A 22,009-nucleotide genomic window follows, 5' to 3' on the forward strand; every position below is an offset into this window, starting at 1 on the left:
GGGTGACCTTTCCCCGTCATGACAACAGCCATTCTCTGGAGCTAGGCAATCTAAGGATGGAGTTCACAGGGTACTTAGTACACTTTCCATATGGCTAATTCCTATAACAGCGGCTGCAGGGAGCCCTGAGAGCTGATGGATGGGCCCAAGGTCCAGCCCAAACCATTGGGATAACTGTCAGCACTATTTTTGTCTCTTCTAGGCTCCTCTGGCCCAACCTGAGTCTCCCACAGCCTCAGCTGGAGATGAGCCCCGATCCACTCCTGAATCTGGGGAATCAGACAAGGAGTCAGTTGGCAGTAGTTCTACCAGCAATGAAGGCAGCCGGCGGAAGGAGAAGTCAAAGCGAGATCGGGAGAAAGACAAGAAAAGAGCAGATTCTGTGGCTAACAAACTGGGCAGCTTTGGCAAAACCTTGGGCAGCAAGCTCAAGAAGAACATGGGAGGCCTGATGCACAGCAAGGGCTCTAAGCCTGGAGGGGTGGGAACCGGGTCCGGGGTAAGCAGTGGCACTGAGACACTGGAGAAGAAGAAGAAAAACTCACTGAAGAGCTGGAAAGGTGTCAAAGAGGAGGTAGTGGGGGATGGACCTGTATCTGAGAAGCCCACATCTGAGTCTGTTGGTAATGGAGGGAGCAAGTATAGCCAGGAGGTGATGCAAAGCCTGAGCATTATGAGGATTGCCATGCAAGGGGAGGGGAAATTTATTTTTGTTGGAACCCTGAAGATGGGTCACCGTCACCAATATCAGGAGGAGATGATCCAGCGCTACCTATCTGATGCTGAGGAGAGATTCCTGGCAGAGCAGAAACAGAAGGAGGCAGAGAGGAAGATCATGAATGGAGGGGTAGGGAGTGGGCCTCCCCCGGCCAAAAAGCCAGAGCCAGATGGCGGGGAGGAACAGCTGACTGCCCCCCGAGCAGAGTCCAAGGCACTGGCATACTCTACTGGCTATCCTGGGGGCTTTACTATCCCTCGGCCTTCTGGGGGTGGAGTGCACTGCCAGGAGCCCCGAAGGCAGTTGGCAGGGGGTCCTTGTGTGGGGGGCCTGCCACCATATGCGACCTTTCCCAGACAGTGCCCTCCCGGGCGACCCTACTCCCACCAGGACAGCATCCCTTCTCTGGAGCCAGGCAGTCACTCCAAGGATGGAGTTCACAGGGGTGCATTGTTACCACCCCACTTTCGCGTGGCTGATTCCTATAGCAACGGCTATAGAGAACCCCCTGAGCCAGATGGATGGGCTGGAGGCCCCCGGGGGCTTCCCCCAACCCAGACCAAATGCAAACAACCGAACTGCAGCTTTTATGGACACCCTGAGACAAACAACTTCTGCTCTTGCTGTTACAGGGAAGAACTGAGGAGGCGGGAACGTGAGCCGGGTGGGGAGCTGCTGGTGCACAGGTTCTGAGTGGATGGAACCTGTGAGGGCAAGGGGGCCGAATGAAGAAAGTTAAGCGCAACACACTGGCTCATCAAGACCCAGCCCCCCAGGTTGATGGGGCATATGCAGAAATGTTTATGGGAGCCTAGCTGGAAACTTAGGTGTGTGCGCTTGAGTGCTGCCAAGTGGGCAAGATCAGGTCAGGGTTGGATGGTGCCTCAAGGGCTGTACTATTCCTTTGTAGAGCTTGACTTGATGGGACTGAGGAGGTACAAAGGGGTAGGGATGGTAATTCTGTCTCAAAACCCTTTCAGTCCCATCCCAGGATCTAATGGAAAGTAATATGAGAGGGTTTGGTGTGGGGGAGTGGGAAGTGGACAGATGTCTGGGGGAGAAACTGGTAAAGTAGATTCTCAGTTAATTAAAGAAAAAAAGAGACCAAAGTTCTTTTAGGTTGGAATAAAGCACATGGTGGTGGAGTTGGGAGTGTGGAGGGAAATAGGTATTGGACAAAATTTACTATTGATTTGAATAGGGTAGTAATTAGAGTTGGATAAATTCTACCTCCAGAAGGATCTGGAAAGACAAGACAGTAAAGTGTGCTCTTGAATGCTTGTTGGGGAAGGTAGTTTAAATTCCAGTTTATGGAGATGGGAAGGGGAGGAATTTAAAAGGGGATTCTTTTTCCTCTGAAGTTTGATTTCCTTCTGAATAGTCATCTATCTAGTTTGAAAGGAGATTGCCTCCTCTCTTTTCCTCATCCTTTTTGAGGCTGAACTCAGCTAAGTTAAGAAGGTTGTGATTTTTTTTTTAAAGACTTTAATTTTATTTAAAAAAAATTCCTCTGGAAAAGAGAGTGATGAGAAGAGCAGCTGTGTATTGAATTTTCTCCAGGTGAATGGGTGCAGAGTGATCTAACTACTTAGCAATAACCATATGTGAGGGTCAAGTGCATCTTGGGAGGGATGGGATAAGGACAGACATTTGGCCAGACTGTTTCAAACAAAACCAAAAACCTACATAAAGCACTAATATCCTCTGCTGCTGTTTTTCTGTAGAAAGCAACTTATTTTATTGACTAATTTTTTTAAAGAAAAGAAACAAAAGGACCCCGACAAACAAAACACTTTAAAAATTATTATTTTTTTTCCTATTTAAGTGATTCTTTCTCCTTCCTCTCTACTTTTGGAGAATGAACTTAACATCCCGGCTTCTTTTGTTAAGCCAGAGCTGACCTTAATCTGTGGTTAGTTTATTAAAATAAATAAATAAATAAACTTTGTAAGAAGAGATATTTTTGATATTAGGACTGAAGTTGAAACATGGGGTGGGGGTTAGGGCAATTTATTAAAAGGTAGTTAGAGAAATATATTTTAGTGAACTATAACCACAGATCACAGATAACTCCCAATGAGCTGATCTGTCTTTGGATTTCTCCCTTTCATTGACCCAACCCTGTTATCCAGCGGATAGGGATGTAGACACAGTTGGGGGGAGGTCCTTTGCATTTTGCACAAAGCACAAGTCTGGGCAGCTTATGATCTGGCCAGAACCATTTCTAAGAGCTTTAAGCCAGAAGTCCTTCCTGGGCCAGTTTTCCGTTTCTTTATATTTTTTCCTGGGGGAAAAATCAACTATGCAATTGTATACACTCCTGGGTGCATATGGAGAAGGGGAATAAGTGTACTTAAGTGTCCAGAGTTTTAATTGGGGCTGTTTTTCTGTGCTTGAACTTCTTTGTTTGAGGTATGTGTTCATCAGTGTGTAGTGGAATAGAATCCCCACATTTGATCCGAGGCGCACAAGCTGGGAATGTGTGTGTTGGGGGTACTCTAAATTGCATATGTTCCTTCTGCCCAGTCCCGAAAGTTTTCATCCCATTTTTTTCCCTCACCAACAAAGCCAGCCAAGACTCACTCATTAGAACTGCTCAATTTAGAAAGGTTCCTTTCTCCTCAACAAAGGCAAAAGTCACTTATTTTCCAAAATTGACTAGTCTGCTGATTTAATCATTAACTGTGGCTATTAATTCTCAGGCATTTATTTGACAATAGATTGGTTTTAAGGAAGCAAGGAGACTCCAAAAAAGGGATATGTATATAAGAACCTAGCATGAGATATGCACTCCCCTCAGGCACACAATTTAAATGAGTACTCAGTAATCCAATACTTTAAAAGTTTTTTTAAAAAAATGAACGCCAAAAATCTATGTTGAACAAAAATCAAAATCTTGAAGACAGAATCTAACCAAGGACCAGAATTTGGGTGAGAGAAGTGAGGTTGGATTAATCAAGTATGAGGACGGATCCTGTCTTTAGTTAAATGTTTGAAATGTTGTTCATCATGAGTTTTTTTTAACTTTAGTTTTAATTTTTAAAAAATTGTGTCAAAATAGTATTTACCTGGGTTTTTAATCACTTCTTCCATTTTGTGCCACAGTGAGTGCCTTGTTCACCTCACTCTAGTCTTGTCCCTGTTTCTGGGGTTGAATAACACTGATGAATCTTCCACCATGTGAGCCTCCATCCCTACCCGGTACAAGACACTTAGTGGCTTAAACCAACACTGGGCTCTCCCCATACTCCCTTGGGCTTCCATATCATAGGATGATGGCCTGGACCAATAGAAGTGGAAACAGACCAGGGGTTTCCCCAGAGAATAAAACCAGGGAAGTTGATCCTCCATTGGACTGCTGTGTTTGGATTTGATCTGTTGTTAGATTTTAGTTAATGCTTTTGTTTTAAAAACGGAGGACAAATGAACAAAACCAGAAACTTTGTATCATGTTTGTTTTTATTTATAAATAAGCCGATCTCAGTTCTTTTTACTCTCTTTTCAAATGAAAAAAAAAAAGAAGATGGAAATTTGATAGGGAGAGGAAGGAAGTAATTATGGGGAAAAAGGGCTTTAGGCCTTATGTAAGGATTTTATTAAGATTTTTTTTTTTTTAAGCTCGGGAAGGTACTATTAAGAGATTAAAAAAACCTCTTCATTCTAAGGATTTGGGACCCTGAAACAATGGATTTTTTTTTTTTTTAAATGGGGGATAGTGATGTTTGCTTTATTACGGGGCAGAGAGGTTGGGTGGGTTGGGAGTTAGGAATAATATCTGGGAAATTAAGACTGACAAGTATTGGTTTGTTGTAGGAAAGAGAAAGGGCAATCTCTGTTGAGAAGAAGGGAGGGAGGGGTTACATGGGGTGTACTCAAAATGACAAAAAGTCCTTGGTTAAGGAGGAGTATGTGAGTGAAGGGAAAAGGTGGACCCTGAATCCCTAGATAAAGTATGAAATCATCTCAGGCTTAAATTTAAGTGCACTTAGTTCCTTTAATCCAGGGCATCTAGGGTACCTACTAAAGTTTTCAATGTAGAGGGGAGATTTTCAGGTTTCTTATTTTTCCCCTTTTGATTTAGGACAGTGCTGTCCCCTCCACATTTTTCTGTCCTGTCCACAGTGGAACAAATACGTTACAGGGTAGGCCTCTGGATTCCTCCCTTAATTTTTATTGAGATTTACAAGTTAACTCAACAAAATATATAGATAATAATGATGATGATGACTTTTAAGATTCAGTCTTTTTAAGGAGTAGAGGGTGGCGTTAAACTCAGCACTGTGCAGGGATTTTGAATGGAAGTATCTTCCCTCCTGTTGGCTCTCATCTTCTCAAAGCAAAACTGAAGCTCAGACCAACACACAAAAATTAGCAATGTGTATTTTGGAGCATATTGTATATTTTGGAGCCAGAAAGAATTGGAGCTGACTTCTGAGAACCTAGCTTTTGCTGTTCTGACTCCTTTTAGCCACATGTCCAAAGTTCCAGGCACTTTTTTTCCTCTTAAAACAGGAGCATTTCAGAGATGATTATCCCTGAATTACTCAGATACCTCTGGATTCTTTTGTCCTCTTCTTTCTCCAAGGAGGCAGTGCCCCCGACATACAGCCACTAGTGAGAGCCAGAATTAGAAGCCCCTTCCCTGCCTGTAACCACCTGCACCCCAGATTTTTCTAATTTCCTTCTTTCCCTCCAGGCTCTTCAACTGCAGATTCAGTGAGTCATACAGGCACTCTGTCTCTTTGCAGCTGATCAGTCTGTAAATCATAGGGCGTTTTGCCCCCTGTACTTAAGTTGATTAACAAAATATTTATTATGATGCCCCCATGTAGACTTTCTCTGTGCCACCTTCCTTTTTTGGACACATGGGTAAGGGACAGTAAAAAGGAGCAAGGGAAACTGGCTAAGAGGAGTGGGGGTGGGAAGGACCTTGGCCTCTTTTTATGTTTATAACTGGATCTGTGACTCATCTTGTGAGTCACTCAGCTCCACCTCCCTCCTCCAACTGCCCCTCCCAATCAGCTTTCACTCCTGGCACAAACCTGCAACCAGAGCAGGATTCTGAAAATGGAAAAATCTGATACAGCCTCTTGCTTCTCCACCCTCCTTTTTATCCAGTGAACTTCTACCGGGTTTGTGTTGGGGGTAGTGAAAAGTGGTCCTGTTAATAATCAGCTACTGCCCCCCTTTGCATTCCTGGTTAGGTGCTGATCCAAATCATCCAATTTATTTCTCTCCAATCCCCCCACCCATTCCCCCTGATGTTTTTTTTTTTTCTCTCTCTATTCCTTTGCTGCTCCCATACCTCAAAAGTATTAAAGAACAGAATGTTGCTCTTGAATGAAGAGTAGTGAGAAATAGATAATGGGATTTTAAAATTGTGGTACACACCACTTCCTATGCTTTGTTTTCTTATTTACAACAGAGTTTGGGAAGTATTTTCTTTCCCGGAGAGGTTGAGGTCCGTGAATTGGGTACAGGGGTGTGAGGTGGGGTGGTGGTGCTCAGTAGCTTTTAGAACTTCTAGAATTAGACTTATGGGCCCCTTTCCTGGCAGGTGTATACTTTTTTGTTCCAGACTGACTCCCTGTCTCACAATATCTTCACTATTTCCATAGTTGCAGCCAAGACAGGGAAATTTTATTAAAGCCGAGGCCAGAAGGGTATGTGTGCTGCGGGGAGGGGGAGAGTTGAATGTCAGTTTGGAAAACTGGAGCCCCCACCTAAGGATTGCTGCCTCTGTACAGAGTCAAAAAACAATAAAACAGCGGCTCATTAAACTGTTATTTTGTATTTTATTTCCTGTCTTTTTCATAATAAACAGTTTTGCATTGCTTCTCCCAAGTGACCCTCGGCTGCATCTCCTCTACTTGTTTCTAGACCTCCCCCACCATCTTGGCTTCTTGGGTTGCAGCAGGGAAGGAGGGGGGCTGTGATCTTGTACTGAAAGTTTCCAGCCTCAGGTTTGAAAGCCCTGAACATGAATCATTCATTTGGAGATCTGGTGTCTGGGCTGAAGGGGTGGAGTCACGTATCTGAGCTGGGGATTTACTGCCATTTAGTTGGAGCCTGAGTGGAGAGGTACGCCTAGTGGCTTTTATGGTCAAGGTTTAAGTGTAAGGGCTTCTTTTTGGCCTCCCAGCCCCACTCGAAAGACATGCACACAAATGTACCTGCAACGTGTCTGCATCCTGGACACATCTCAACTTCCTCCCTTCTCCTCTGATCTCTTTACTGAGGCATGTTTCAGGTACTCTGCAGGATGAACAAAAATTGTTACCAGCCCTTTCCCCAATTCTTGAACCTTTCCTGACAAAATCTGAGATCCAGTTTTCCATTTACTTCTTCACAACCATTTGTGTTAGATTTGTCAGAGAAGGCAGTAGGCAGATCTGAACTACTCTGCATCCCTATCCTTTTGTGCCCTTTAAGAAGCCAAACAAAACTGAGCTTCCTAGGAAAGTCCTCCCTGGAAGAGTCCGAAGACATAGCCCAAGTCATTCCAGTAATCAGTATTACAGCCTCCCCCCCCCCCTTAAACATCTCTAATACTCATGAACAGAAAGACAATAGGATGTGGGCTTGGGGTAAAGAAGGGGGTCTCGGCATTTTTCTCTCTTTTCTATTCCTCTCATCTTTCTCAGACTCCTCCATTTCCTCTCTTCTCCAAAATTGTGTGCATTCTCCTTTAAGGGGCTGGGCCCGTCTCCCGCCCTCTCCAGAATCGACTGAAGTTTCCGAGGTGTCTACTCTTGCTGGGCTGGACATACCTTTCCAAAGACCCCAAACTGTGCTCTGTGCACCTCAAATGCCCGTTTCCTTCCCGTCTTCCCCACTGCTTCTCTTCCTAACCTCCGTCTTCTCAACTACAAGATTCAGCTTCTCCCCAGAGGGACTGAGCATCCTTAAGGTTTCCCACCCTTAACTGCTCCATCCCCGGATGGAGCCAGAGAAATGTGGTGGGGGGGTCGGGGCCAGAGTTTCAACATTGCCCCCCAGAAGGAGGAGCCAGAGATGAGGGTAAGGAGGATTGGGGGTTTGGCAAGAGTGTGAATGGGGATGCAGTGGAGATAGGAGGGGAAGAAAAGGATCTAGAGGAAGAGGGTGTGTCTGTCATATCAACTTTGGTTGATGGAGCTTGATCTGCCTTTTACAGTCTTGTGTTCGTGGTCTCATTATCCATTAACCAGCCCCTCCCTTTACTGCCTGCCAACCCCAATCCTGAGTTCCCCACAGTAGAGCTCAGTTTCCCCATGAGTCTGGGTACAGAAGCCTTCAAAGGCAGTTGCTGAGATAATTCTAGACCCCAGAGTTGGGGAGGCCCAGCATTAACCCTACACCCTTCTCAACAGTTGGGACCAAAGTCTGTCCAGGGAAGTAGGATGCCTGAGCCCAGGAGTCGTCAGCTTGGCAGTTGCCTGGCCTCTGGATGCCTCCCAGGTAATGACCTGATTTCCAAAGACACCTCCAAATTTCATCCTCCTCAACTTTGTTTCACAGCCTCACCAAAGATACCTCTGAGTTCCTTTCCTGTCTCAAAGTGCTTCTGTCTGAGGCATCCTTTTTTCCCTCTGTCCCTATCTGGTTGAGAGCTTAGACCTTGCTATTCCCTGTTTTCTGTCTTTCTTCTATTGCAGGCACTGCCACTTAGCTCTATCCCCAGACCCATCCTGTTTTCTTGACCATTCCTCCTTTTCTCATTTACTATGTGCCAAGTAACATTAAGGCTAGTCATAACCAGGCTTCCCTTCTTCCCTTTTAGGGGAACAGATCCTAGCATGGGCCCCAGGACTGAGGAAAGGGCTAGAACCTGAACTGTCTGGAACCCTGATCTGTACTAACTTTAGGGTCACCTTCCAGCCCTATGGATGGCAGCGGAGTCAGGTGAGATGTCTAGGACAACAGAACAAACAGCGAGAGTTAAATGGGTAGGGGAGTCTAGAAGAATTTAGACGAGTTATGGATTAAGGTGTGTCTTTTGAATGTATAAGTGATAGCCAATAGGGGTTATTTCTAGGGGCATTGCCTCCTAGAGTGGGTGGGGACCACCAAATTAGGGAAGACAAGGGTTACTACAGATGTCTGCTGTAGCGCTTATGTGCTTCCTCCAGGATACGCCCCTGAGCAGTGAATATGATTTTGCCCTGATCAACATTGGGAGATTAGAGGCTGGTAAGTGTGTGGGTTTGGTGAAAGGAGTGTTGGGACCCTCATCATCATCCTTCTATTCCCCAAATACAGCCAGGAATGGGATGGGATGGGCTGTTCGAGTTCCTCCCAGAGGGACCCCATGGTTACAATGCTAACTCTTGACTTCAGTGAGTGGCTTGTCCCGAGTTCAGCTCCTCCGTCCAGGATCCCAGCTTAAATTTATCCCTGAGGAGATTCTGATTCATGGCCAAGACTTCCGGCTGCTCAGAGTTGGTTTTGAGGCTGGAGGACTAGAGCCTCAAGCCTTTCAGGTAAGGAGCCCCTAAATAAAGATCTCGCCTCTTAGAATATGGAGATCCTCTCCCTGGCAAGTCCCAGTACTTCCCCATCCTCCAGGGTCCCTCTCATCATTCCTCTTGATCCTCTCCTCCAGAAGAAGCTAAAAGGCTGTGTTAAATGATAGTGTCATGAGAGTAAGGGACAATTACCAGTTGTCTGACTGTGGGCAAGTTTCCTCCTCTGAAAAATGGGAGGGTAGGATGATATTATTCCTAAGATTCTTCCCAGAATTGATACTCTCATTCTGTGGTTCTCCTGACCCCAGTTCCCATGACCTATGGAAGGCCCTCCTCTAGGGACTGCCTTTGCTGTTCACTATTGATAAAGACAGTGGAGTGCATGGGCCCCATTTCCTTCTTTTCACTTCTTCAATCTAAGACAAAAGGATGGGATGTACTTTCCTCCATAGGTGACCATGGCCATTGTTCAAGCCAGAGCTCAGAGCAGTCACACCCAGCAGTGTGCAGGAGCAGCCCTGAGCAAGGCTGGTGAGTAAGGGTGCCATAGGGTAAGGAGACTGAAACAGCAGGGGCTGGCCAAAACAAAAAGAGAGCGGAGAAACTGTGTCTGGTTCCTTTTCTTTCCCCTCTGTCTTTTCCTGCCCTAGGCCAGGGTTCTGGCTCCAGGAAACCACCTATTCCTCTCTTGGAGACATTTGAAGACTGGGAGATTGAGCGGAAGAATCAGGGAGCAAAAGGCTGGAGGGTTAGCACTGTCAATGAGAGGTTCGACGTAGCTACCAGGTGATCTTCTGGTCCACTGCAACCCCTGCTGCCCTTCCAATCTTCCTATAGTTCTCAGATCCTCTAAAGCTAGAAATTCCAACAAACTCCAGTCTCCTAGGTTCTCTACAAAGCTATCTGTGTTACCTCCTTGTTCTTAAAACCTGAGATCCCTTGGAATGTCTCTGCAAAACAGCTTCCTTGTAGTATCAGCTTTACAGCTGTGATACCACTTTCAATTTCACAGCCTCCCCCGTTACTTCTGGGTCCCCAGCCGAATTCTGGACAGTGAGGTCAGGAGAGCATTTGGACACTTCCATCAGGGCCGTGGACCGGTCAGTGTGGGGATAGGGTAATATTTGGGATTAGAGGGTCATGGAAAGTCAGGGGACAATGTGGAGGGAGGGACCCTTGTGAGGTCATTGTGGGGACAAGGATAGCTTGGGATTAGTGTTTCTCCCTCAATGTCATCCTTCACATCCATCTAAAGCGCCTGTCCTGGCATCACCCTGGGGGTAGTGATCTTCTCCGCTGTGGAGGCTTCTATACAGCAAGTGACCCTAACAAGGAGGATATCAGGTAAGGGGGGGGCCTGATGAGAAGACTCATGGATTAGGTGTTCAGGGAAGACTCCTTTCCTTAATTTCTGACTCCTCCCCTCCAGAGCAGTGGAGTCCATGCTCCAGGCTGGGCATTCTGACGTCGTCCTGGTAGACACTATGGATGAGCTGCCTAGTCTTGCAGATATCCAACTTGCCCACATGAAGCTGAGGGCCCTGTGCCTGCCTGGTGAGAATAACTTTTCACTCTTCACTCTTGGGTCAGCTGACCCTTACCTGGTTTACCCTTTTCTCTGCTACAGATATGTAAACATTCAGTCCAATGATCCTTCCTTCATTTAGTTTTCTAACTCCCATCTCCTGTAGATTTACTGAATGACTGCCTACTTGCCCCAGCTTTTTTTCCCCCCCCTCAGCACTTGGGATTGAACCCAGGGACAATGTACCACTAAGCTACACTCCCAAGGTCTTGCTAAATTGCTTAAAATTTATGATTGGGCTGGGGATGTGGCTCAAGCGGTAGCGTGCCCGCCAGGCATGCGTGCGGCCTGGGTTCGATTCCTAGCACCACATACAAACAAAGATGTTGTGTCCACCGAAAACTAAAAAATAAATATTAAAAAAAATTCTCTCTCTCTCTTAAAAAAATAAAATAAAAAATAAAATTTATGATCCTTCTGCCTCAACCTTCAGAGTTGTTGGGATTACAGGCATGTTCCTGGCCCCAACTTAATTCTTTAAAAAATAATTTTATAAAATTCAAGTTTCACTTATCCTAAGTGTACAGTTCAATGAATTTTCTTTTCTTTTTTTTATAGAATGCATTTTTTAAGGATTTTTTTTTTAGTTGTTGATAGACCTTTATTTTATTTATTTATATGTGGTGCTGAGAATCAAACTCAGTGCCTCACACATGCCAGGCAAGCGTGCTATCGCTGAGCCACAACCCCAGCCCACAGTGAATTTTCTTATAGTTACAATATTGTATAGCAAATAATATACTTTTTTTTTTTTCAGTGCTAGGGACTGGAACCTGGTGCGTGTTAGGCAATACTCTACCACTGAGCTACATCCTCAATCCCATTAACACAATATAATTTTAGAAACCTCATGGCCAGGGCTGGGATTGTAGCTCAGAGGTAGAGCATTTGCCTAGTACATATAAGGCACTGTGTTCATCCTCAGCACCACATAAAAGTAAATAAATAAATAAAATAAAGGTATTGTGTCCATCTACAACTAATAAGAAATAAACCTCATGGCAATTTACACTTACTTTTCATGCCTACCCTCAGCGTTAGGAGGCCATACCTGACTTATTATTAACCCATCAGGCTATACACCTGAATCCTGAGTTCTTTTGACCTCTTTGCCCTTCTGACCCCTCTACTCCCTGATAGACTCATCTGTAGCTGAGGACAAATGGCTCTCAGCCTTGGAAGGAACTCGATGGTTGGACTATGTCAGGTACTCCCCTCCTTCTTTTAGTCATGATTTATAATTTTAACTTCTATTACTTGGACTCTTTTTTTTTTTTTTTTTTCCGGGTACTGGGGATTTAACTCAGGGGCGTTCGACCACTGAGCCCCATCCCCAGCCCTATTTTGTATTTTATTTAGAGACAGGGTCTCACTGAGTTGCTTAGTGCCTTGCTTTTGCTGAGGCTGGCTTTGAACTTTTGATTCTCCTGTCTCAGCCTCCTAAGACGCTGGGATTAGTCATGTGTCACTGGGCCTGGCTTAACTTGGATCCTTAAAATGGCTTTCCATCATTCTTTTTGGTTTCCCAGGACTGGTACTGCTACTTCTTGGAAGAAGGGGCAGGATTTTTGCGGCCCTATTTCATCCCATGACCCAGTACTCCCTTTCCCTGAGTATATCATTCTTCCCCATTTTCCTCACCTGCCCCTTCAGGTCTTGTCTTCGAAAGGCCAGTGACATCTCAGTTTTAGTGACATCCAGGGTTCGTTCTGTAGTACTTCAAGGTAAGTGCCTTGAGTCACCTGGCTCTATTCCTTGCCTTTTTCCTTTACCCACCTGGATAGGTTCTGTTAAGGGAGAAGATCCATAGGCTTGTCCCCGTCTAGTACTCTCACCCTTTCTTCTCTTACTAGGAACTACCCATGAGCTCTAGATCTCATCCTTCAGAGTTATCTCTACATTCCTCTTAAAGCTTGTCCCTAACATGAAGGTGTTCTTAGCCTCTTTCTGCCTTTGTTTCTATCAGTGGAGGGTATTTGAGGTTGGGGTGAGAAGGTCACTGTGGAAGCTGGTTTGAGAATTGTGATTCTGTTTCCTACATGTGAAACTGGATACTTCTATCCAGGAGGAATCTGGGAAGTGAATCATTCAAGCTCTTTGTTTTCTCTTCACTTTTGTGTGCCCTCTCAATCCTGCCTACCCCAAACTCTCTCCCTATGCCCCTCAATTATCCTTGCCTTTTCCTCTTCTCATTCTCTCCTGCCTGTTTCTTGGACCCCTTTTCTTTGTCCCTTCTTCCTCTTTATCACCCAGAGCGCAGTGATCGTGATCTCAATGGCCTCCTCTCTTCACTCGTCCAGCTGCTTTCAGCCCCTGAAGCCCGAACACTGTTTGGCTTCCAGTCACTAGTGCAGCGAGAGTGGGTGGCAGCAGGACACCCCTTCCTGACCCGGCTTAGGGGAACTGGGGCTACTGAAGAGGTGAGAACAATCTGGGTTGGTTTGGGGGTATTACTAAAGAAGTAAGGAAATGAGAAAATTGCATAGTATAAATTCACTGGAGGGGAATTAGGTCAGATAGGTCCTGAGATTAGGCTGATTTTGAAGACCCACAAGTAAGGCCCCACTAAAGTAACACTTAGTCTTGATGTATTTTATGAGAAGTGAGGTTTGAGGGTATGGAAGGGGAAGTTGATGCACACTTTCAGGACACTGGATTCAGGTTTTCATTCTCTGACCCCTTTAGCATTTGTTGTCTATATCCCCCATCCCTTGTCATTGTGTCATCCTCCCTCTTTAGGTCCACACAATCCTACCAACCTCTTAATCTCTCTCTTCTCAGGCCCCAGTATTTCTCCTCTTCCTTGATTGTGTCTGGCAGCTCCTCCAGCAGTTTCCAGCTGAGTTTGAATTCTCTGAGTTTTTTCTTCTTGCCCTTCATGATAGCGTCAGGGTTCCGGACACTCTTACATTCCTGAGAAATACCCCTTGGGAACGTGGAAAGCAGAGTGGACAGGTCAGTGATGTCTAATTTTTTTTCCTTTTTCCTTTTCTATTGAGACGTACTCTCTAAAGTTTAGTTTTTATTTATTTTATGAGAAGTGAGTTCAGAGGGAAAAGTCGATAATCAGTCTCAGGACTTAGAGTTTTGGTCTACATTTGATGCTTGAAGTATGAGGTGAGAGTTTCATGATTTGTCTCTAGATTTGGGATACAGACACACACACACACACACACACACACACACACACACACACACAACACAAACATTAATCACCATTTTTCTTTGCTTTCTTTGTGCAGTTCAATTCTTTTACTCAAGTTTACACTCCAGAATACTCCCAGCCCCCAAATGGGAACTCTGTTAATGGGCAGCTGTCTGTCTGGGACTGGAATTTACGCTACAGCAATGAACAAATATTACAATTTCATAATCCTGGCTATGACCTGGAGCACTGCCCAGATTCCTGGTTCCCTCGACAGCAGGTGAGATGCCTAGATTTTCTGAGATCCCTTGACTTTCCCTCAGGTTCGTGCTACTAGATGAGAAGTTGAAAGACACAATGTCTGAGTTCCTCAGGGAAAACTACCCATTCTTCTTCTGCAGCTGACACCATTCCTGACTCCAGGAAGACATTAGTCTTAGAATGGCAGAGGTCATCCTTCTTGTCTTTATTTCCACATACTAGTCTTCCTGTCTCATGTCCATATTTTATAAAGTTCTCTAAAATCAACTCTATTCAGCCCTAAGGCTTATTTGAAACTTAAAAACAGATGAATTCTGAGGAAGAAGCTTAAGTTTTAGTTACCAGTGCAATAAATAAGCAGTAACTAGATATCCTTTCCTGATCCAGTCTGGAGAAATTAGGGTTGTCTACCATCTCAGTTACTAGTTGATTTCTCTTTCCTTTTTAGTCGAACTTCATGGTTCCTGGCCTCCCCAGTTCTGTGTGGCTCTTCTCTAGAGGGGCTCTGACACCCCTGAATCAGCTCTGTCCTTGGCGAGATACTCCCTCCTTACTGGCAGTCTCTTCTCGTTGGCTCCCTCGACCTGCTATCTCCTCTGAAAGCCTGGCTGACCAGGAGTGGGGGCTCCCCTCACATTGGGGAGCTTGCCCTTTACCTCCAGGGCTATTGCTGCCTGGATGTCTGGGACCCCAGATCAGGCTCTGGAGACGCTGCTACCTAAGGGGAAGGCCTGAGGTCCAGGTGAGAAGGGAAGATGGATTGGGAGTGGAGAAGGGGCTTCTCTGATGAACCAGATAAACAAAGCCGAGAAGACAAGGGGCTAGGGGCATTGGGAAGTAAAAGTACCAGCCCTGCTGGTAACAAACTGTATGTAGATTTGGAAGTGTAAAGGGGTGGGGGAAACTGCTTGTGGCTTAGATTAAGAATAATTAGGGCATAGATGGAAGGGAAGGGCATTAAAGACACCAGAAGTAGTGGACAGATCTGAGAAGCAGAAAGCTAGAACTGTAATAATATTCCTTTCTGCCTTTTTTTGCCCCCTCCCCAGCTGGGCCTCTTAGCTCCCACAATCTCTGGTCTCCAGAGTGAGCTATCCCGTCTTCAGGAGCTATTAAGAAAATGGACACCAAGAATATCTCCTGAGGATCACTCCAAGAAAAGAGATCCAAACACCATTCTCTCTCAATCCCATTGAAATTGCTAGCATTCTTAAAGGCAAGGCAGAGAGGGATCTGAAAGAAGGAGGGCTCTAATCCTTCAGTTTTTCACAATTGTCCTTGTTGCCTCAATCTTCACATTCCAGCCCTTAAACAAGCTCACTTAATGGACTTGAGTTTTTGTCCATGCTGATCTCCAGCTCTTTCTCCTTTCCGTTCCTTCCTGGTATTTTTGTTTGTGTGACTTGACGAATTAAGAAACAAAACAATCCAAAATGTGATTGTCTCTTTTTTTTGGAGGGCAATTCCATGCCTTTTGGATAACTATTAAATCTTAAGATCAGAGATGCTGTTCATCAGTCCCAAAAAGATGGCCTAGAGACCTCATTCTCACCCCCTCTTGCTGATGCTTTAATTCCAGTTTCTATGGAATGTCTTAAGAAATTTCTACTTCTTTCCTTATAATTTTTTGGGAGAATGTATATTTTTGTAGTGGCATTTCTATTTAAGGAGTTCATTAAAGTACAGAATTTCTACAGATTGCTAGCATTGCGTCTTGTGTTTGAATAAAAAATCCTAGGTAGCAGAGCACTGTGTGGAAGGGGGAGTGACCTAAAATAAGAGAGCACCCACCATATTATTGCCAAAGAAATAGGGATCTGGGTGGGCTGGGTTGTAGCTCAATGGTAGAGCGCTTGCACTGCACTTGTGAGGCACTGGGTTCGATCGTCAGCACCAATATAAATAAATAATAAAGGTCCACTGACAACTGAAAAAATATGAAAAGCAATAGGGCTAGGTGAGCCTCCACAGGATTCACAGACGGTTTGGGAAAATGGTTCTCCTTTTGTTTCTAGAGGGCGGGACGCGAGCACAGTAAGCGGGGGTGGCGGGGGCGGGGGTGGAGGTTGGCACTTGAGCCTCTTCAATCCCAGTCACCCCTCGACTTTGTTACACCCCACCTCCCTGCGCAAGATCGGGAGGCGAGCTCAGACCTCCCCCAATTCCCTCCCCGCAGGGCAAACGAAATACTTGGAGCCCGGTCAGGGCTGAGGCCGGCTTAGGCCGTGGGACGGGGTTTTCGCGGCACACCGTATCGCTCGGCTACAGAATATATGAAAGACAGTTTCGCTACTTCAGCTTTTGACTTTGGAGAGCAGTGGCACTCCCTGACGTCCCAGCACTGCCTTAAGAGGGTCTGAGAGTTTCCACTCGGCCTCCGGCACCAAGCCCCGACGCCTCACTACGCCCGGGAACCGCCACGGCGCTGCGTTTCAGCGACTCCTAAGATGGCCGCGGCCGCTTCCGGCCCCGCCCCGCCAAGTCCCACCCACCGCTCGTGTCTGTTCCGGAAGTGGAAATAGCAACGAGGTCAGAGGGCGGAGCTGGTGCTTAGAGACGGCGGGAGCTCTTTCGCCATGGCTGCGGGGCCGATATCCGAACGGAACCAGGGTAACTGGACAGGACGAGCCTGGGATGGGCCTCACGGGACCAAGAGGCCCCAGATTAGGAGCAGTAGCTTCTGCCAGGCCGGGAGGCTAGACCTTCCCCGGAGGCTGCGAGACCAGCCGCCCTGGTGTTGGAGGCGGGGTGGCCAAATTCAGGCCGAGGCCTGCGGCAGGAGTGGTTCAGTCCCCCTCCAGGTCCAGTGCCCTCTCCCTTCCCACTCAGAAATAAAGAAAATAGCGGGGCTCGGCGGCACACGTCTGTGATCCCAGCGGCTCGCGAGGCCGAGGCAGAAGTAGCCCAAGTTCGGGGCCAGTTTCACTAAGACCCTCTCTTCAAAAAAGTGAAATAAAATCTGCCGAGAAAGACAAAATCTAAAGCAGTAAACTGAGTTAAACTTTACAAGATTCTCTAGGTTCTAGGAAGAGAGAGACTTAGGACTTAAACTAACTTTGTTTTCTTTTTTACACCCCATCCCACTCCCAGTCCTGCCGGGATTCCATCTTTGCGTTCTTGTCACCTTTCTCCTGTTGTACTCGCACCCCTTCCCTAACCTCTCGCTCCCTCCTTCTAGATGCCACTGTGTACGTGGGGGGCCTAGATGAGAAGGTTAGTGAACCACTGCTCTGGGAACTCTTTCTCCAGGCAGGGCCCGTGGTCAACACCCACATGCCAAAGGATAGAGTCACTGGCCAGCACCAAGGTAAGTACGTGGCAAGAAGTGAATTTATGTAATAAGGGGACAAATGCAAGAGCTGAGCTTATGTATTGGGGGCATGAATGCTCTTGAAGCGTCCTAATTATTCTTTGAATTATTCTTTGGAATGAGCATCCTAAAAAGAATTCTTTCCCTTAAGCTTCAATTCACAGTTCCTGGAAGCATTATCAGTTAAAGTGAGGTTATTATGAGTTATACCTTTTTTGAGTCTCTTCCCTTGAGTTGTTAACCTTCCCTTCTTCACTTCCCCAGGTTATGGCTTTGTTGAATTCTTGAGTGAGGAAGATGCTGACTATGCCATTAAGATCATGAACATGATCAAACTCTATGGAAAGCCAATACGTGTAAACAAGGCATCTGCTCACAACAAAAACCTGGATGTAGGGGCCAACATTTTCATTGGGAACCTGGACCCAGAGATTGATGAGAAGCTGCTTTATGATACTTTTAGCGCCTTTGGGGTCATCTTACAAACACCTAAAATTATGCGGGACCCTGATACAGGCAATTCCAAAGGTTATGCCTTTATTAATTTTGCTTCGTTTGATGCTTCGGATGCAGCAATTGAGGCCATGAATGGGCAGTACCTCTGTAACCGCCCTATCACTGTATCTTATGCGTTCAAGAAGGACTCCAAGGGCGAGCGTCATGGCTCAGCAGCTGAACGACTTCTAGCAGCCCAGAACCCTCTCTCCCAGGCTGACCGTCCTCATCAGCTGTTCGCAGATGCGCCCCCTCCACCTTCCGCCCCCAACCCTGTGGTGTCATCACTGGGATCTGGGCTTCCTCCACCAGGTAAAGGTTATGTTTGTCTTGAGTCTAGTGGGGGAGGGGCAGGAAAAAGAAAAAGGAACATGAAGGAGCTGGATGTTGTTGGTAGGTGATGAGAAGGAAATGGGGAGTGAAGATAGTGGGTTTCTTTAGCAGATTGAGGTTGGTTTGAGTTTTTTTTTTAACATTGCTTTTGACTTTGAAGCATGGTTGGAGAGTAAGGAACTTACCCTGCCTGAAGAGGCCAGATTGGGACAGGCTCTTTAAAGACATTCTCTTTTCACCTCCATTAACTCTTACTTTCATTTCCTGGGTAGGCATGCCTCCTCCTGGCTCCTTCCCACCTCCGGTGCCGCCTCCTGGAGCCCTCCCACCTGGGATACCTCCTGCCATGCCCCCACCACCTATGCCGCCTGGGGCTGGAGGACATGGCCCTCCATCAGCAGGAACCCCAGGGGCTGGACATCCTGGTCATGGACATTCTCATCCTCACCCGTTCCCACCAGGTGGGATGCCCCATCCAGGTAAGTGTTCTTTGGTGAGAGAGGGAATGATGAGTTTGATAGAGGCCCTTTATCACCTCTCATCCTTCTGTTCTTTGTTTTTCAACAACAACAACAATACCAGAGTTCTCCTTCCCTTCAGACTACTAAAAAAACCACAAAGTATAAGTTTTTCTGAAGAATAATTTATAGGTGGTGTTTTTGTTTCCTTATTTTTTGCTTTCATTCTCTGACAGCTTTCCAGAGTAGAGATCCAGTTGCCAACTCTAGGAGATATTTCTGCTCCTTAACCTGTTTTAATCTCTTCTGTGCTTCAAACTAGCCATGTCTTCTAATTTAGAATTCTCGTCTCTTTTCGCTTTTATTTTTCTGGATTCTCCACCTTTTTCTCTAACTTGTCAGTCTCAGCCACCCTTGTTTTATAAGCTCCTTTCTGCTTGTCACTAGCTTTTTGTGCTTTGTTCTCTTTTCTATGTGTATTCATTGTTTTAATTAAGTAGGTACTGATTTCTTGGGTCTCTTTTTCTAGTTCATGGTTATTAATAAGCCAGACCCATAATTCTGCTCAAAAGACAGCTGCCCCCTTCAAACCTATTCTTCCTCTAATTGTCTTTGTCTTCTTGTGCTTATTCATAAATTGGGGAGTTTGACTACTCCTTGTTACTCCATTCTTCTACTAAATCTGCCCCACTGCCAGTGTCAGTTCAGGTGCGTGTGCGTCTCTCTCTCAAGAATTTATTCTTTATTTTTTATTTATTTGTTTTTATGTGGTGCTGCAGGTTAAACCCAGTGCCTCACCCGTGCTAGGCAGTGCTGTACCACTGAGCTATAATCCCAGCTCGGGTTCAGGCTCTTATTTTCTCATTATTTCACACTTCATTTATTGTAGTAATCTTCTTCAGTTTGACTTCAGTTTTTTTATATTTGATCTACATTCATGAAGTAACTTTTTTCTAAAACATGTTTATACTCACTTGCTTAGAATTTGCCTTTTTACCTACAGAATAAACCCCAAATTCATTACCATTGCATTCAGGGCCTTTTCATGGTCTGGTCTCCAACCATCACTCATGTAACTGCATGTTGCTCCTGATTACTCAGCTGTTGGTAGTTTCTGGAACATGCTATGCTGTTTGACATGTTATTTGCATGCGCTGATCTTTCTGCTTGGGGTGGTCTATCTCTGTACTCTTGTCCTTGAATTTTTCTTCATCCTATAGAATCTGGATCTTAGCAGAGGTAGTGTTTCTGCTGCCTTCCCACACCCTATCAGGGAGTGATCTTACAGGCTTTTGCATCACTGATAGAATGCCTGAATCCCAGTGAGGCGGGTGAGAAGTGATGCCGGAGCAGTTGGTTTGTACTGTTAGAGTGGAATCAAGGATAGGGGCACTTTTTATAAGCCTTTCTTTATGTCACTTTTGTTTTTGCTCTTCCTTTCTTCATTTTCTTTGACTTTTGTTATCTTCCTATTGTCTCCTTTTTCCTTGTGTCTTGTCTTATTTTCATAGGAATGTCTCAGATGCAGCTGGCCCACCATGGCCCTCATGGCTTAGGACACCCACATGCTGGACCTCCAGGCTCTGGGGGGCAGCCACCACCCCGACCACCACCTGGAATGCCTCATCCTGGACCTCCTCCAATGGGCATGCCTCCCCGAGGACCTCCCTTTGGCTCTCCCATGGGTGAGTGGGCTTTGTACACCTCTTTCATCCTCGCAGATGTTGTAGCCTTTGTCACACCACTTGTCCCATGCCTTTTCTTTTACTTTTTATATTTAACTAACTCTTCTTTCTCTTCTTGCAGGTCACCCAGGTCCTATGCCTCCACATGGTATGCGTGGGCCTCCTCCACTAATGCCACCTCATGGATATACTGGTCCTCCACGACCCCCACCCTATGGCTACCAACGGGGGCCCCTCCCCCCACCCAGACCCACGCCCCGGCCTCCAGTTCCCCCTCGTGGCCCACTTCGAGGCCCTCTCCCTCAGTAAATTCTCATTCTTCTTCCTTCTGTTCTATCCTTCTGATATCTTTTCGATTCCTTGGACCAATCAGAGTTGCTATAGCTCTTTGGGGCTAGGGCGCTAATCCCTCTCAGTCCCCCACCAATGCAATTTTTTTTAAAGGAGGTTTTTCTTTTTCGTTTTTCTTTTTTACGTTGGTCCAGTGTTTTGCAGATATCCAGAGAAAATAAAACTTTGATCCTTGTTTATTCTTTGTGGGTTTTCCTTGGTGAAGTAACTTTTCTCTTAAGAAATGGTGTATTGTGAGGAGCGGTAAGGTAAAAGTAAGGGTATTTACATTTTGAAGGCTTATTTTGTATTGTGCTGTTTCAGTAGCTGGACTCTGCTATGCACTGTAGCAGTTGTCCTTATATAGAACTTTGGTTTATAACATGGGACATTAAAATGGGAAGGGAAGTAAAGTGCCTGGAGCTATGCTGGCAAAAATAGGAAGTAACATGCACAGAGCTATTCATTATAGCTAACAACTCACATGTCCATTAGTAAGGGACTAGTTGCATAAAATGGTAAGTGCACAATAGAGTACTGTGCAGCTGTGAAAAGGAATGAGGAAGGGGCTGGCAGTATATAGCTGACTGATAGGAATATGTGCTTAGCATTCATGAGGTGTTGAGTTCAATCCCTGCCACCAAAAAAAAAAAAAAAAAAATTTATATGTCTCCTGGAGAGATCTCTGGGTTATATTAAATAAAATACATATGCTGAGCTACCTTATATAAGGGGCAGTACATATATGTATTTGTTTATATTTTAAAAAAAGGAGAGAAAAAAAATCCCTAGGGAAAGGGAGAGGATATGGAAGGAAACTTGATTTCTCTGAATATACTGTTACTGTGGCTTTCATTTGGAACCATATAAATGTCTTTCATAATTGTAAACGTTAAAATTAGCAATTTGGGTCAAAATAAATGTTTACTTTTCCTGTTCTTTACTCTCAGACATCTTGTATCTTATTTATTTTGGGGGGGAAGAGGTTAAATAAGAGCAATTTATTTCTCCTCTTATTCCTATTTTTGTTCTTATCTTTAGTCCTTCCAAACCCAATTTCCATCATATTTAAATTTGCTCAAAGACTTCAGCAATGAGATCAAACCCAAAGGTCATTTACTTCCCTGTTCTTTACCACATGCAATCCTGTTATCACCCTCTTCTTGAAGCTCCCTGTGGTTTATGTAACTATGAACTTTCCTAAACTCCAGGCGGAAAAGGTGAGCCTGACTCCTGTTCTGC

At 45.3% G+C, this 22,009-nt stretch overlaps 3 protein-coding genes and 1 long non-coding RNA gene across 8 annotated transcripts in view; 3 read left to right on the plus strand and 1 right to left on the minus strand.

Annotated features, from left to right (window-relative positions):
* Otud7b (OTU deubiquitinase 7B) overlaps positions 1–6,504 on the plus strand; it is a 55,311-nt gene extending 48,807 nt beyond the window's left edge. For all 5 annotated transcript variants that reach the window (XM_078027654.1, XM_040287504.2, XM_005331146.5 and 2 more), the window contains exon 12: positions 203–6,504. In XM_078027654.1, coding sequence (XP_077883780.1) covers positions 203–1,411 — 1,209 coding nt within the window. In that variant the 3' untranslated portion in view covers positions 1,412–6,504. The remainder of the gene's footprint in view (positions 1–202) is intronic.
* Positions 6,505–6,775: 271 nt separating this feature from the next.
* LOC120890552 (uncharacterized) lies at positions 6,776–13,641 on the minus strand. The gene is made up of 2 exons (XR_005734819.2): positions 13,510–13,641; positions 6,776–6,973 (listed from the first exon to the last, which is right to left on the minus strand). It is a non-coding gene; the product is annotated as an uncharacterized LOC120890552 (long non-coding RNA).
* On the plus strand, positions 7,031–15,852 carry Mtmr11 (myotubularin related protein 11). The gene is given in 18 exon segments (XM_078027657.1): positions 7,031–7,738; positions 8,071–8,158; positions 8,481–8,602; positions 8,830–8,890; positions 9,038–9,180; positions 9,618–9,696; positions 9,816–9,951; positions 10,178–10,265; positions 10,421–10,509; positions 10,595–10,719; positions 11,891–11,957; positions 12,404–12,474; positions 13,004–13,170; positions 13,532–13,705; positions 13,993–14,175; positions 14,605–14,898; positions 15,206–15,334; positions 15,336–15,852. Coding segments are annotated over 18 exon segments (2,157 nt in total). The 5' UTR covers positions 7,031–7,672; the 3' UTR covers positions 15,411–15,852.
* A 774-nt stretch (positions 15,853–16,626) lies between these two features.
* Positions 16,627–20,967, plus strand: Sf3b4 (splicing factor 3b subunit 4). The gene is made up of 6 exons (XM_005331144.5): positions 16,627–16,766; positions 17,335–17,463; positions 17,731–18,273; positions 18,567–18,773; positions 20,264–20,437; positions 20,559–20,967. Exons 1-6 carry the CDS (start codon positions 16,733–16,735, stop codon positions 20,744–20,746), a joined length of 1,275 nt encoding a protein of 424 aa, XP_005331201.1. The 5' UTR covers positions 16,627–16,732; the 3' UTR covers positions 20,747–20,967.
* The last annotated feature ends 1,042 nt before the right edge of the window (positions 20,968–22,009 follow it).

This window comes from Ictidomys tridecemlineatus, chromosome 11 (genome assembly GCF_052094955.1).
Source record: "Ictidomys tridecemlineatus isolate mIctTri1 chromosome 11, mIctTri1.hap1, whole genome shotgun sequence".
Lineage (NCBI taxonomy): Eukaryota > Metazoa > Chordata > Mammalia > Rodentia > Sciuridae > Ictidomys > Ictidomys tridecemlineatus.

Excerpts from the sequence above, each read along its gene's own strand:
- Sf3b4 (XM_005331144.5), top strand. The coding sequence starts at position 16,733 with ATGGCTGCGGGGCCGATATCCGAACGGAACCAGG. Across the intron at positions 18,274-18,566 it reads ATCTGGGCTTCCTCCACCAG|GCATGCCTCCTCCTGGCTCC; the intron begins GTAAAGGTTATG and ends TTTCCTGGGTAG. Across the intron at positions 20,438-20,558 it reads TCCCTTTGGCTCTCCCATGG|GTCACCCAGGTCCTATGCCT; the intron begins GTGAGTGGGCTT and ends CTCTTCTTGCAG.